This window comes from Heterocephalus glaber, unplaced genomic scaffold (assembly GCF_053883595.1).
Source record: "Heterocephalus glaber isolate CG9 unplaced genomic scaffold, H.glaber_assembly_v1.0 deba00001258, whole genome shotgun sequence".
In the NCBI taxonomy this organism is placed as follows: Eukaryota; Metazoa; Chordata; class Mammalia; order Rodentia; family Bathyergidae; genus Heterocephalus; species Heterocephalus glaber.
The window spans coordinates 24,176-36,849 of record NW_028258228.1 but is presented as its reverse complement, the minus strand read 5'-3'; the positions used below and the strand labels follow the sequence as shown (position 1 = coordinate 36,849).

The following is a 12,674-nucleotide window of genomic DNA, read 5'->3' as shown; positions in this document are numbered from 1 at the left end:
CCTCACAACTCAGGCAAAGAGCAGGATGCTCGGCTTTGCATCTCACCTCACCAGAGTAATTAGCTTGGGCTGGGTGCAGAGGAGCCACTCAAGTGTCCCCTGGGGGGCAGAAGGGCAGAAGTGTCCCCTGGAGGGCCATGCCTGGCTCAAGAGCACACAGCACTGAACCTGCTCAAAGACTTACTTTGACATCTTTCTAAGCTGTCAAATAACCAGAATAAACTGTATCGTGCATTATATTTATTCAAAATATAGAAGTAAATACAATGCCACAGACCCTTATCTGGGTGCCCATGGTTCCCTGGGGTGTCTGAGGCCCTTGGAATTGTGTGGAAAATGTTACATAGATACACAAGTGTGCATTTCTCCTGGTGTCAGAGTGCCTGTGCCTCTGCACTTTAGGAATGAGGAGAACCCCAGCCCAGTGGGGCCAGCAGGGGCTCCTGTACTGCACGGATGACTTGTTACCTTGTCCCAGCTCACCTGCCTGTTCCTCTCCAAGACGGCTTCCATCCCCTTTGATTCGAGCTGCCAACTCATCAGCGAAAGACATGGGCTTTTTCTGTGGGTAGGAGAGACCAAAAGAAGTACTCTTTTTAATAGACAGGTAAGTGCATTTTACTTTTGGACACCTAGCAAACCCACATCCTCAGCAGCAAAGAAACTGAGCCGAGGAGAAAACAGGGTTTGATGAAATGAAGTTGAACATATGCACCCAACAGAGGTCGCCTGAGGGACAGGATTCATGAAATGTGCCATCAAAAGACTTTTTATTTCCTCGCCAATACAGTATGCCTCCCTGTGATGTTGTGGTTCAGAGTTCCAAACCTCAGTAGTTCTCGGATTTTTCCTTAAAACTTAACTAACAACTGCTCACAGAAACCCCTGCCATTTTGTGAAAACCCCAAATATCCTCTGTAATTGTTTCTCTGGCAGAAAGTTTGCAAGTGTCCAGTCCAAGAGCGTTATTCAGTTCTCCTTACTGCTGACTGGTTGCTGCCTTGGGGCAGATACACCAGCATTCCCACATCATAAGAGGTTGATGTACCTATGTAGCTATCTCCAATGTTCTCAGTTTTGTTCTTCTTAAAGGCCTAAGATGCTGCCTAAACACCCTGCACCTTCTAAGGCTTTACTAATAATATTATTTTATTAAATTAAATTATATAACTACAGGAGACATAGAATATTTAGGGATTAAACTATAAAAATAGACATTTATAGGCATTTTTCTGACCCTTATCTGAAATTCTTGCTTTTTACAATTTGCGGGTGCTCTAGGAACGTAACCCTTGTGAATTTTGGGGGCCCACTGTACTTTACTCGAATCTAGGTAAAGATGAATAGGTAAGAAAATCTCAGTGAGAAAACTAGAATAGATGCTCGGGTGAGAAGAGAGGAGCACAGGTCCTTAAACTCTAGAATTGAGTATATTCTGAAAACCCTGACCTATAAAATCCTAACATAGGGAGAAGAAAGCGGCACTTATAAGACAATTGGGGTGTTTGCCACTGTTTCAGGAGTGTAAGTGAACTTAGAAATGCTACACAAAACCAGTCAGCTACACAGCTGAGTGACAAGACAGGGAATGAGCTACAGGTACCATTTCTAAAACCTTGTTGAATGACAGCAACAATGGTTTCTTACTGGCTTAGTATCTTCGTCAGCGTCCTCAATATCCTCCTCATTCTCAGAGTCAGCGAAGAGGTCAGCATCATCATCCTCTTCTTCATCGCTCATCTGTGTGGTGTGCTGACAGTACACAACACCAGGTTAGAACTATCAGATGCAAAGCAGCAAGGTGAAAAGACACTGTCGCTTAGCTTTTAGGCTCCTTCAAAAAAGTAACAGCTTTTAAAAATAATGATGAAAATAAGGCAAGTGCTGAAGTAGTGCACATGCTGACAATGCACAGGGCTGACTTATCAGAATCCAAAGGCGGCCTTTACTCCTTAGCAAGAATACAAAAGCAAAATACTGAAATATGCAAAATGTTCCTCAGTACAGAAATACAAGTAAATACAGTCTGATCTTAATACAAACGTGGAATAATAGTTAAAAGGTGTAAGCTGCAATACGGAAGAGCCATCTGAGGCAGATCAGGAAAAGCACAGAGTGATGAATCCAACATGACACCTGCCTGCCCCTACACATCAGTCTCTGTGGATAAGAACACACTTGCACAGGCAAGGAAAAGATCAAAGCACCAGACACCTTGGAGACCATGACAATGAGGACCTGCAGGGTCAAGCTCAGCCACAATTATTTGTTAAATTCCCATTTCTCCTAAGGTACCACTAACTAGTGCAGCTAATCTGTGTGATGAATATATACTGTTTAAATCAGTAAGCTGTGTCAGGACTATGCTGGAAGTACTCTGCTATCTAATTTAATCCTTATGACTCTGAGGTTAGTTGTGGCACACAAACCAGTCTATTTTAACAATAAAAACAGATGGGTAAGCTGATGATTTTAATCACTATATTATACTGTCGGAAGAAACTATTTATAGATCCTAACAGTAATTTCTATAGAAATAAGGATCTTTCAAAGGAAGATTATAGACCAGCCACATTTTGTGTATACAACCAAACAGAAGTACCATGGAAAAGTACAAAACCCTTCACCTGATAATTGAAAAATTTTGTGAAAAATTTCAATTCCTAATTAGGGAATTGAAATGCAATTTGAGATTATGTTAATACACCATGGTACATGTATTCTAGAGCAAAAATGTAGCTAAAACCATCATCCTGCTGTTGGTCAGATTGTCGGAAAATCAATCTGCATATCTGTAATTAAGACTGTCTACCAGACAGTAATACCAAGATCCATTAACATGTTACTGCCAGCTTGAACCTCTGGTGCTACATGTACAACTGTTCCATCAGGTGGCTTGTACCACTGGTGGTACAAATGAATCTAATCACTTTGATATTATCAGTCTTTTACTAATAAAATTAATAAAAAGTTGCCCTGTGGGGTAGTTATGCATGTACACCCATTGGTTCAAGCTGCCTGGCAGTGAGGAACAGGAATTATGGCCCCACTGTGAACATGTTAATGTAACTCTACATCCCCGTTTCAGAAACAGTTCACAGAAGCAAAGGATTCCTGTATGAATCTAAAATCCGAGAAATAAATTATTTCCCTTAATTTAGAGCCTACCACACTGTCTTATATCAGCTTCATTTAAAAATATAGACAGGGTTGGGGATGAAGCTTAGTGGTAGAGCAGTTGCCTAGCATGTGCTAGCCCTGGGTTCCATCCCTGGCACCGCAAAGACAAATACAGACACACATATTTACATACAAAATTACAAAAGGTATTGAAAATGTCAGAGGAAACACTTATGTTAACATAAAAGAACAGAAACAAAATATGCCTTTTATGGATTTACAAAAATTAAGAACACTGTGCTAAGAGAGCAGGAGCTTTCTCTCTACTGTCTCAATTGTTCTGTCTCCATTAGTGGGAGTGGGGATAGAACCCAGGGCCCCACACATGCCAGGGAAGTGCTCTACTGCTGAGCTACACCTCCAGGCCTACACTGTCTCAAACTGTACAACAGGAGAGGAGTCATATGAAATAGTTCAGTTTGGGTAAGTGGATATTCTTTCACAGCCCTGTTCCCCAATTTTTTTTTAAGAAAGAAAATAAAATATAAAGTAAAATTGGAAAGTATATGAAAAGGGTAGTCTTAAATATGTGACATTTCTAAGGGAAAATTAGTTATAAACATGAAGAAAATCCTCACTTTGCCATAAATCATTCAGAAATGATTTTAGTAAGTATTTAAAACTTAAAAAATAAAGTCACCTCAACACATGGGCCTCACCTGGTTTTGATCATTGTCACTCTGATTGGCAAAATCATCTTCTGACTCCTAAGCGGGGGAAGATGGCTCCATTAGCACAGGCTTTACTCAGAAGCAGAGCTGACTTCGGTCCAAGACTCTGGGTAAGCTCATGCTAAGTCACGCAGAGGAAGACACTCGGTCTGTGGCACCAACCACGGGTCACCACAAGGACAGAGATGCAGACAAGGTAGATGGAGTGTGAAGGCTGTCACAGCTGTCTTCTATGGTCCATGTTAATACCTCCAACCATTTTTTCATGACAGTTGCATTTTTGATTCTGACTTCTGAATTCAAAGTAAGAGCTACAAATTCAGTTAAGTCAGCTGTATTATTTCACATTCTGGACTCTACTCTCTACTTCCTCTATGTAGGATAACTGCTTCATCGAACCCAAGGGAACATTACTACTTGCTCCCAGAAATTTAAAGAAGAGTGACACTGATGGCTAAAAACAGGAGGGAGGGAATGAATGGGTTTGGCACAGTTATCAAAGGAAAGCTCATTTCCTTCTGGTAATATTTCTGCTTGGGGGCTACAGGAAGGCAGGGAGCAGAGGGGACTGCAGAAAGCAGGACAGATGAGGAGAGGGCCACACACACAAATCCATCTTCTTTCAGAACTCTTATACTCAAGGTCCACTCCTCAGGGTGTCCCTGCCCTTCACAATGACCCCCTCTAAGGGCCAGGCAGCCAGATTATGCTCTGTGGACACAAACATGCTCAAAGTGGCAGTGATGTTTAATGCATCTTCTGGTCTAGAAGCTTCATCATAAAAATGTTAGATGCAGATTTTTTTCCCCTGGAACCATTCAGAGATAGAATATACTCAAAGATTATAATCACAGGTAGAGATCTAAGCTGCCCTCAAATGTACTGGGAAGAGGAGGGATTCAGTAGCAAGATGAGAGGAAGCTAACCCTTAAGGACACTGGGTTAGTTTTCCTTGTTTCTGTATACAAGACAAAGAGGAAATCTAACCCAAGGAGAAGCTTCAGATTTTGACTTCCAGCATTGTAAAAATTTTATGAAATCAGACAGATAACTCACAAATACAGACTTTGCCTGCTGAACACCTCAGTTTCCCGCTCACCATGACTTGGTCGGATTAGTCCTTACCTCCTCCTCTTTCTCTGCATCACTGTCCACAATGCTCCCCCGATCACTGCCCACGGAGCCTTCTGTGAGAAGAGGATAAGGGTGAGCACCAACACCACCAGAGAACGACTTTAGTTCGAGTCACACAATACCGCGCAACAGGATCCCAGAGGCTCTGAAAAAGCCATATATAGCCACTTATGGGAATTAAAAATATCATTATGTGAGGAGCCCGATATTTATACAGTCTCAAAGCATATCTCCATATGATTAAAAAATTATTCATTACAACAGAAAAAAAAACACCTGGCTGTACTCTTCAAAGATGTCAAGGTCATGAAAAGGAAGGAAGGCTGAGAAATTGTGTCACGCTAAAAGATGACAGAGACATTAGACAACTAAATGCCCTCCCAGGGCCTGGACTGAGTCCTGGACCAGAGGAAGAAGAGAGACAAGAAAAGGCATCATGAGGACAACTGGCAAAACTCAAGTATGACCAGAGATTAGGGAATAGTATTATGCTAGTACATCCAGTAAAGTTTCCTGGTTTGGATCATTATACTATGGCTATACTGTATAAGACAATGTCCTTGTTCTTGGAAAATACACAGAAAACTATTTAGGAGTACTGGGGCTTGCTGCATCAGATAGTTCTGAAAGAACATTATGTGCACATATAGAGAGAATAATAAAACATATGTGGTAAAAGGTTAAACGGCAAAGCTCGGTGAAGAGTACATGTGAGTTCTCTGGACTATTTCTGCAATGTTAATGTAAAGTTTCACAGTATTTTCTAAATGTTAAAAGTAACAGGAGTATTTGCTGAAGATACACACTGTTATGGTTTTTATCTAGATGTCCCCCTTAAGTCTCATATGCTCACAGGTGGGGCTCTGGGAGGTGACTAGGTCATGGGTGCATGATACTCACCAGTGGATTAGAACACTGGTGAGTTTATGGCTATAAATGTGATGCGGGGAGGGGAAGCCTAGTGGAGGAGGTGGGTCACTGGAGCTGTGGCCTAGAAGGGCCTACCTCTCTCTCCTCCCTCATCCCTTGATTGCTTTCTGCTTCCTAATGACAAGCCATGAGCAACCCTCTCTGCCAGTCCCCTCTGCCATGCCATCCTGCCTTGGAGCCAGGCAACCACAGACTGAAACCTCTATAAACCATGAGCCAAGATGAACATCTTCTCCTTATAGTTGTTGAGTATTGCGTCCTAGTGACCGGAAAGTAAATAAGACAAGCACCTTCACTAGAGAGCTCTCCAAGTCCTACATCTTCCTGCTCCATGAAGAGTTTGGAGCCAATGAGGTAGGGCAAGGGGCGGTCGATGTACAGGTCCTGTAAAAAAACAAAAGCGAACAGCCATTGTTTCGGTCCAAAAAAGGAAACCAAGGTGGGGGATTTAGCTCAGTGGCACCACACCTGCCTCGCAAGCGCAAGGTCCTGAGTTCGATCCCCAGTACCCCCCTCCCAAAAAAGGAAACCAAGTATCCCCCTGAACATCCACTTTTCTGACTACCTCAAACAAGCTACTTAATGAAAGTGGACAGTAAGAAACAGAAGGTCTGTGAGTAAAATAAATGAACAGAATTCTTAAAATCATTGATTTTAAAACATTCAAATCCTAGGTAAAGATAACAAGGTAAAGCAGAACCCTCCTAAGTACCTTGTTAACAAAAATGGCAAAGGCCTGTAAAAAAAAATTTACCAGGAGTAACCAAACAAGGAAAAGTAAACAACCTCCCAGCAAAGCATTCCAAAGAGATCCATGGAAAGGAGCTGAAAATTTAGGGACGCTGTGAGAAATCCCACCCTCAGCTCACTCCTCTAAAACATGTCTCTCACTATAGACACACATCCATATTTATATGTATGTACAGACACATATGAAAAATACATTCAAGTATCTTTTAAATAAAACATAAAAATATTAACATGTAGTTTTATGTATTAAAAACATGTATGTTTGGCTCACCAGTACTGCTTTATCCTGCCTTTTATGTATAGAAATACTTACCACGAGCTCATCAATAGGAGCCCTAAATGTGGAAAAGCAAACTAAGGAACCAGCCCCAGTGCTGGCTTCCATATGACGGCAGGTGGGCACCTGCAGGCTGTGTGGCAGAGGGGACAGGACAAACCAGGCACCGAGGGAAGGGGTCTGTTCACGCTGCCACAGAGCAGAGATGGCTAGAGCAGTGGCCCAGAGCAGGGACAAACTACACCAAGACGGCGAGGAGAAAATAGCCCAGGAAACCGTACAGTAACACTGCCCTCACCCACAGCGGCTCAACACTGGAGATTTGGAAAACTGGTGCTGTAAATGATAAAGGCCTGAAATAGAATGGAGGCTTGGTATGCATGGTAGTATGTGCTGGAGATCATTTCATCTCAGTCCTCCACCATCACATGTGTTAATTAGGGCCGGGGATTTAGCTCAGTGGTTCTGGTGCCTGCCTCGCAAGCACAAGGTCCTGAGTTCGATCCCCGGTACCAAAAAAAGAAAAAGATAGGGTCAAGAAAGTGCCACTGTCACCCCCAACCTGCCCCAGGACTGCCTTCTACCGCCATTTCAGGAGCGAAGGGTGACCTATTTCTCTCAACACCCTGGGGCCCAGTAGAAAACAATTCTGATGCCTCATGCAGTGCACGTCCTAGGGCCTGCTACAGACTTCTAAACCCACAGTAAAAATGAAAACCAGTGAGTGATAAGGATCTACACCAATTTGGTATGCCTGTGGAGTTCAAGTTGGGAGAACTACGCAGCTAAATGAGTAATGAGAGTTGGGTTTCATGCTTTAATCCAAAAAGCATCTGGTGTCATGTGGACTCTCTCAAATATCAGCATGGCAGCCTTGGTACTGACTACGGAGTGGCTGGGTTGCCCACTGTCTCCTTTAACAATCGAACGAAGAATATGCAACACGTACACACCTGCGAGGTGAACAGGAAGCCTACACAGGAAAGCTCACAGTGGCTTTTCTTGTACCCCCCAAATGGGAATGACCATAACACCTTTCAACCCTCTGCTCAGAGTCCCAGGTTCCCAACAACTCCAGAGTTCTCGTGAGCCTCTCCATCCTTCTCACCTCAATTCAAACTAGTGGACTGGGAGGTGAGGGAGATGCTGGGCAGAGGGCACACAGCTTCAGTTAGACAAGAGAAATAAGACTAAGAGGAGATTGTACTCTTAAAATTCACCACGAAAGTAACTACGTGAGGGATCCATAAGTTCGTCAGATGGAGGTATTCTGCACTGTATAGATATTTCAGAACATGCTACACAAGACAAATACACATAAACTTTTAAAAACTTCTGAAGTTGAAGAAAGAACAAACACTACCCAAATCTGAATCTTGTCTCTTCCCTGATGCCTCAGTTAGAAGTCGAGTCTCTGAGCACGTGTGATGATCACTGGTATAAATGCCTCCTCCCTCCCACCAGGCCCGGCAACTCTGTGCCTCTAGCCTGGCATGTGCTATGTTCAAGTGTTCTATCAGTGTCTGTGTACAGCCAGTCTTCTGAAGGGGTTACCATAGGACTGCTAAGTGACACATGCCCTTCCTAAAGGTGAACTCTGGCTCTGCCCAATCCTGTGCCCAGGTAAAGTGCCCGAGACATAACAGGAAGTATGGTGCAGCAGAAAATACCTGAATTGAATGTGCTAACCTTAGGTTCAAGAATCAGTTCCACCCGTTCGTTAATATCATCTTCTTCAGAGTCCGAGTTCCCTGCTTTTATGTCAAGTTGCTCAAACGCACTGTCCAGTACTTGTAAACCGTAGTTCACGGCCTCCTGGACTTTAGGAATCAGATCTACTTCTTTTTGTTCTCGGGTCTTTTCCTGGAAACAAAACATCACTCAGTGTGGATGTCTACATACTGACAGCACCCCATGGAAACACTGCAATGTTCTCACACTTTAAACAAATCCCAATTAAAAATACTGACAATTCAGGTGTGGTGGCAGATGCCTGTAATCACACCTACTTGGGAGGCTGAGGCAGGAGAATTACAAGTTCAAGGCCAGCCTGGGCAACTCAGGAAGACCCTCTCTCAAACTAGAGTCAAAGTGTCCTACTCCCCCTCCCCCCTGCAGTGTGACTAAAGTCAGTAACTGCTCCCTGCACAGCTCACACTGTCCCAACACATCCTGTGGCACACCAGGGGTAGTCACATTTGTACACTAAGCCAGATTCAGTCACCTTCCTGTCACTTCGATAGGCAGAAGAGTCAAAGCAGGCACGAAAGGAACAGAGATATTTGGTTTCAAGGACTCAGCTACATAATATTCTATTTCAGAGTTGGCAAACTGTAGCCCAGAGCCTCTTTTAGTAATGGTCAAGAACGGCTGCCTTATTTTTAAAGGGTTGAAAGAGGAAGGAGAAAAAGGACGAGGGGACGAGGATAGGTGGGGACGGGAGCAGGGAGAAGCTGAAGAGGAGTACAAGGAAGAAGAGGCAGGTTTTGCAGCTTATGAAACCTGTAGAATTTACTCTCTGGCCCTTTATGGAAAAAGTCTACTGACTTTTCTCTATTCTTAAGCCAGAATTCAGGAATTCAATCTACCTGTTACTCAATATGCTACCTTTCAGGAAGAAACGAAGGCGTTCACTTGGGCTGCGGTCAAGAGTCACCTGGTTTCCCTGCCACCACCCCCACAAGACACATCACGAGTCTCAGCTGCTGCTCTTCTCTAAGTCAAGGACTTATGCGAGGAGGGACTGAACCCAAGTACCTGCTCTGTCTTCTCCGCCTCCACCTTGAGCACCGGCTCCTCCAGTTCTTCATCGTACACGCGCTAAACAGGCAAGCAGATTTAGGTTCAAAGGTCAAAGCAGCATCCAGAGGTAAACTACAATGTATTAATTCAATATTCAGTCACAAAAAGGCCAGATGCAGAAGGAAATAGTCAGCAAATGGCTGAGGCCATGACCAGTGGGCCATGGACAATAGGCAAAGGACAGTAGTCCGTCCACAGCTAAAAGAAAAAAGATGCATGAGAGGGAAATGACTAGGAAACAGGAAGAAGAGTTCAGTCCCATGGCTGGCCTGAGAGTTGCCAAAACAAGACAGCGGGTTTTACACTGCCTTTAACCTAGCACACATGGTACAGAGCAAAGGGACAGGCATTCTTCCCCAGGGCCACAGAGGATGTCACCTGCTACAACTTAGCGAGTAGGTCACAAGACATTAGCACCTAGAGCGATGGAAAAGTAAAATTGATTTTCATTCTGTTAACATGGCTGATAAAATTTCTGTACCTCTTTCACATGAAAGCAGAAAGTCAACTCCACTGGAATAAGACAGTGGCCATGGTTATAAAACCTTGTGAATACCCTAAAACCTACTGAACTGCATGCTTTTTAGAAGAGTGCATCATATAGTATGTGGAGTCTAGCTCAACTTAGGAAATTTTAAATCAACATACATTGAGTATCACTTACCTAAAAGCTTAGAATCAGAAGTACCCCAAACTTGAACAGATTTTGGAATATTTATATAGATTTTACCAGGTGAGCATCGTTAACCTGAAAATCTGAAATCTGAAATGCTTCAAAACCTGAAACCTTTTTCAATTTCAGGTTTTTGGATTAAGGACGATCAAGGTGTATAAAGACACACGTAAGAGAGATGCATGGCTCCTGCCCTACTTCAACCTAACCACTGGGATATGCAAGTGTGATGTGTGGTCCTGGGGTCTAAGGCCCTTATACAAACATATGTATATACACAGATGCACAAATTCAGAGTTCTTCTACCCACCTGCTTTTAAATAAATATGCACTCATACTACACACATCTCTCTGCCCTGTATTTTCACTTAGTGTTCTCCTAAACCACTTTCTAGGTCAATACATAGAGATGGGATTCAGTCCTTTTATTTAGTTCATCTCCCACCGGTGAATATTAAGATTTCCAGTTTTTGCTACTGTGAGCAAAGTGGCTCTGAACCCACCCTTACCTATATTCTTAGGCACCTGTACTTTTATTTTGCAGGCTTCTTAAAAGAGGATGGTGAAACCAAAGGACAGAGCTTTTGCAATCTTTATACTTACTTCTAGACTCCTATGAAGAAATGTGTGAGTTGTGACTCACTGCCATCACCTATGTTCCAAGCCTTCACTAGCAGTGGATGTTGTCCACTTTCATGAAAATATCAGCCAATCTCATCAAACAATGTCGTTTTAAATGTATCCCCTGACCCAAGAATCCTACCTCCCAGAGGATGCTCGTGACATCACAATTTGTAATGGAAAGTCACATATACCATTCTATGCAATTCCAATAAAATGCTAGCGAGATTTTCTGCAGAACAAAATAGCAAGTTAATCTTCAAATTCACACAGAAAAGTCAAAAGGCAAAGATAACTATGACAGTTGTGGATATGAAGAAGCTATGGGGACTTAGCTTGTGAAGACACACTGGTAATCTGTGGCATTTAATAATGATGCTGGTGCACAGTAAGGGGCTGGGGTCAGAAAGACCCACAGTTATATGCAGGCCTGACTTTATATTTACACAAACACACATGCATACACAAGAACGTTCACACTCCTCAGTCAGTGAGGAAAAGGTCAGCTACACAATAAAGGTTATATATATGGAAAAAATGAAGTCCCTAATATTGCACAAACATGTGCTCACACATATCCACAGAGTCTCCTGGCAGAGATACAAGGGGGGCCCTCCCTCATCCCAAATGTTTACAGTTAAGGAAAAATATGAGAGAGGCCTGGTGCCTTTGAAAAAGGCGTGATAAAACATTAAAATCTATTAAGGAATGCTAGGTGCTGCTTACTCTTAGCATCTGTGGTTCACTTTTCTTTAAATATGAAATATTTTAGTAAAATTTTCATGTTAGAGAATTATTAAATTATAATGCAGTCATACAATGGAGTTAAGAAAAACTAAGCTCATAAAAGTTTCAAAAGATGTGTTAAAGGCTCAAAAATTAAGGAAAACGCAGGTTATAAACACATATACAGTTATCTAGACTAGAAAAAAAACCCACCAAAATGTTTACTGGATGATTAATTTGGGGTGGTGAAATTAAGCTGATTTTCCTATAGGTCTAATTTTTTAAAGCACAGTATCTGCATGAAGAAGATGGACTTAGAAGTGTACCAAACACGGAGTTTCCCTTCTAGCTCTGGATGGGGGAGGGAGGACAGAAGTTACAGTCAATAAGGCCCTAAGCTCTGTCCCCCAAATTGCTGAAGTGTCTAAAATTTTTGGAAAGTGCATCTGTTTCTTCAACAGAAAAGTAGAAGAGGAAGGAAAACAATGACCAAAAGACAGCTTTTATAAGTTAACAGGAAGATGATCTGGAAAATTAATTGAAGTTTTATGTTGGAAAAAAATCTTTTCAATTTTACGAAGCTAAAGATTTTGAAACGAATGACTTTAAAAAAATCCTTTGTGATATCTCTTAACTATCTCAAGTCATTAACATGGGACTTAAAATTTCAAGATAAAGCTCCTAAATTAATAGAGTAATGAAACTTTAAGAAGTGTGCCATTTAATTAGACAGGAAACACTGCCAACATTAATTAGCATTTCTCATTCTTCAGGGTTCCCCCTTAAGCCTTTACCAAAGTGCTAATTTTCTTGCCCTAGAAAGTTCAGATTGTTTCACTAACTTTCAAATATGGTTTGCAACTGTGCGGATGCCTCTGAGGTTAATTTATAAAACCCAGAAGCCTACCTG

At 42.3% G+C, this 12,674-nt stretch overlaps 1 protein-coding gene across 18 annotated transcripts in view; it reads right to left on the bottom strand.

Moving 5' to 3' along the window:
• Washc2c (WASH complex subunit 2C) overlaps nt 1-12,674 on the bottom strand; it is a 48,662-nt gene that overhangs the window by 33,301 nt on the left and 2,687 nt on the right. For 15 of the 18 annotated variants that reach the window (XM_087210983.1, XM_087210991.1, XM_087210990.1 and 12 more), the window contains 7 exons: nt 9,700-9,762; nt 8,632-8,805; nt 6,206-6,299; nt 4,977-5,038; nt 3,840-3,887; nt 1,648-1,752; nt 484-562 (listed from right to left, as the gene is read on the bottom strand). In XM_087210983.1, the coding sequence (XP_087067109.1) occupies nt 484-562; nt 1,648-1,752; nt 3,840-3,887; nt 4,977-5,038; nt 6,206-6,299; nt 8,632-8,805; nt 9,700-9,762 (625 nt within the window). Of the gene's footprint in view, nt 1-483; nt 563-1,647; nt 1,753-3,839; nt 3,888-4,976; nt 5,039-6,205; nt 6,300-8,631; nt 8,806-9,699; nt 9,763-12,674 lie in introns of those variants that run through there. The other 3 variants (XM_087210984.1, XM_087210998.1, XM_087210999.1) reach the window with 3 other exon arrangements.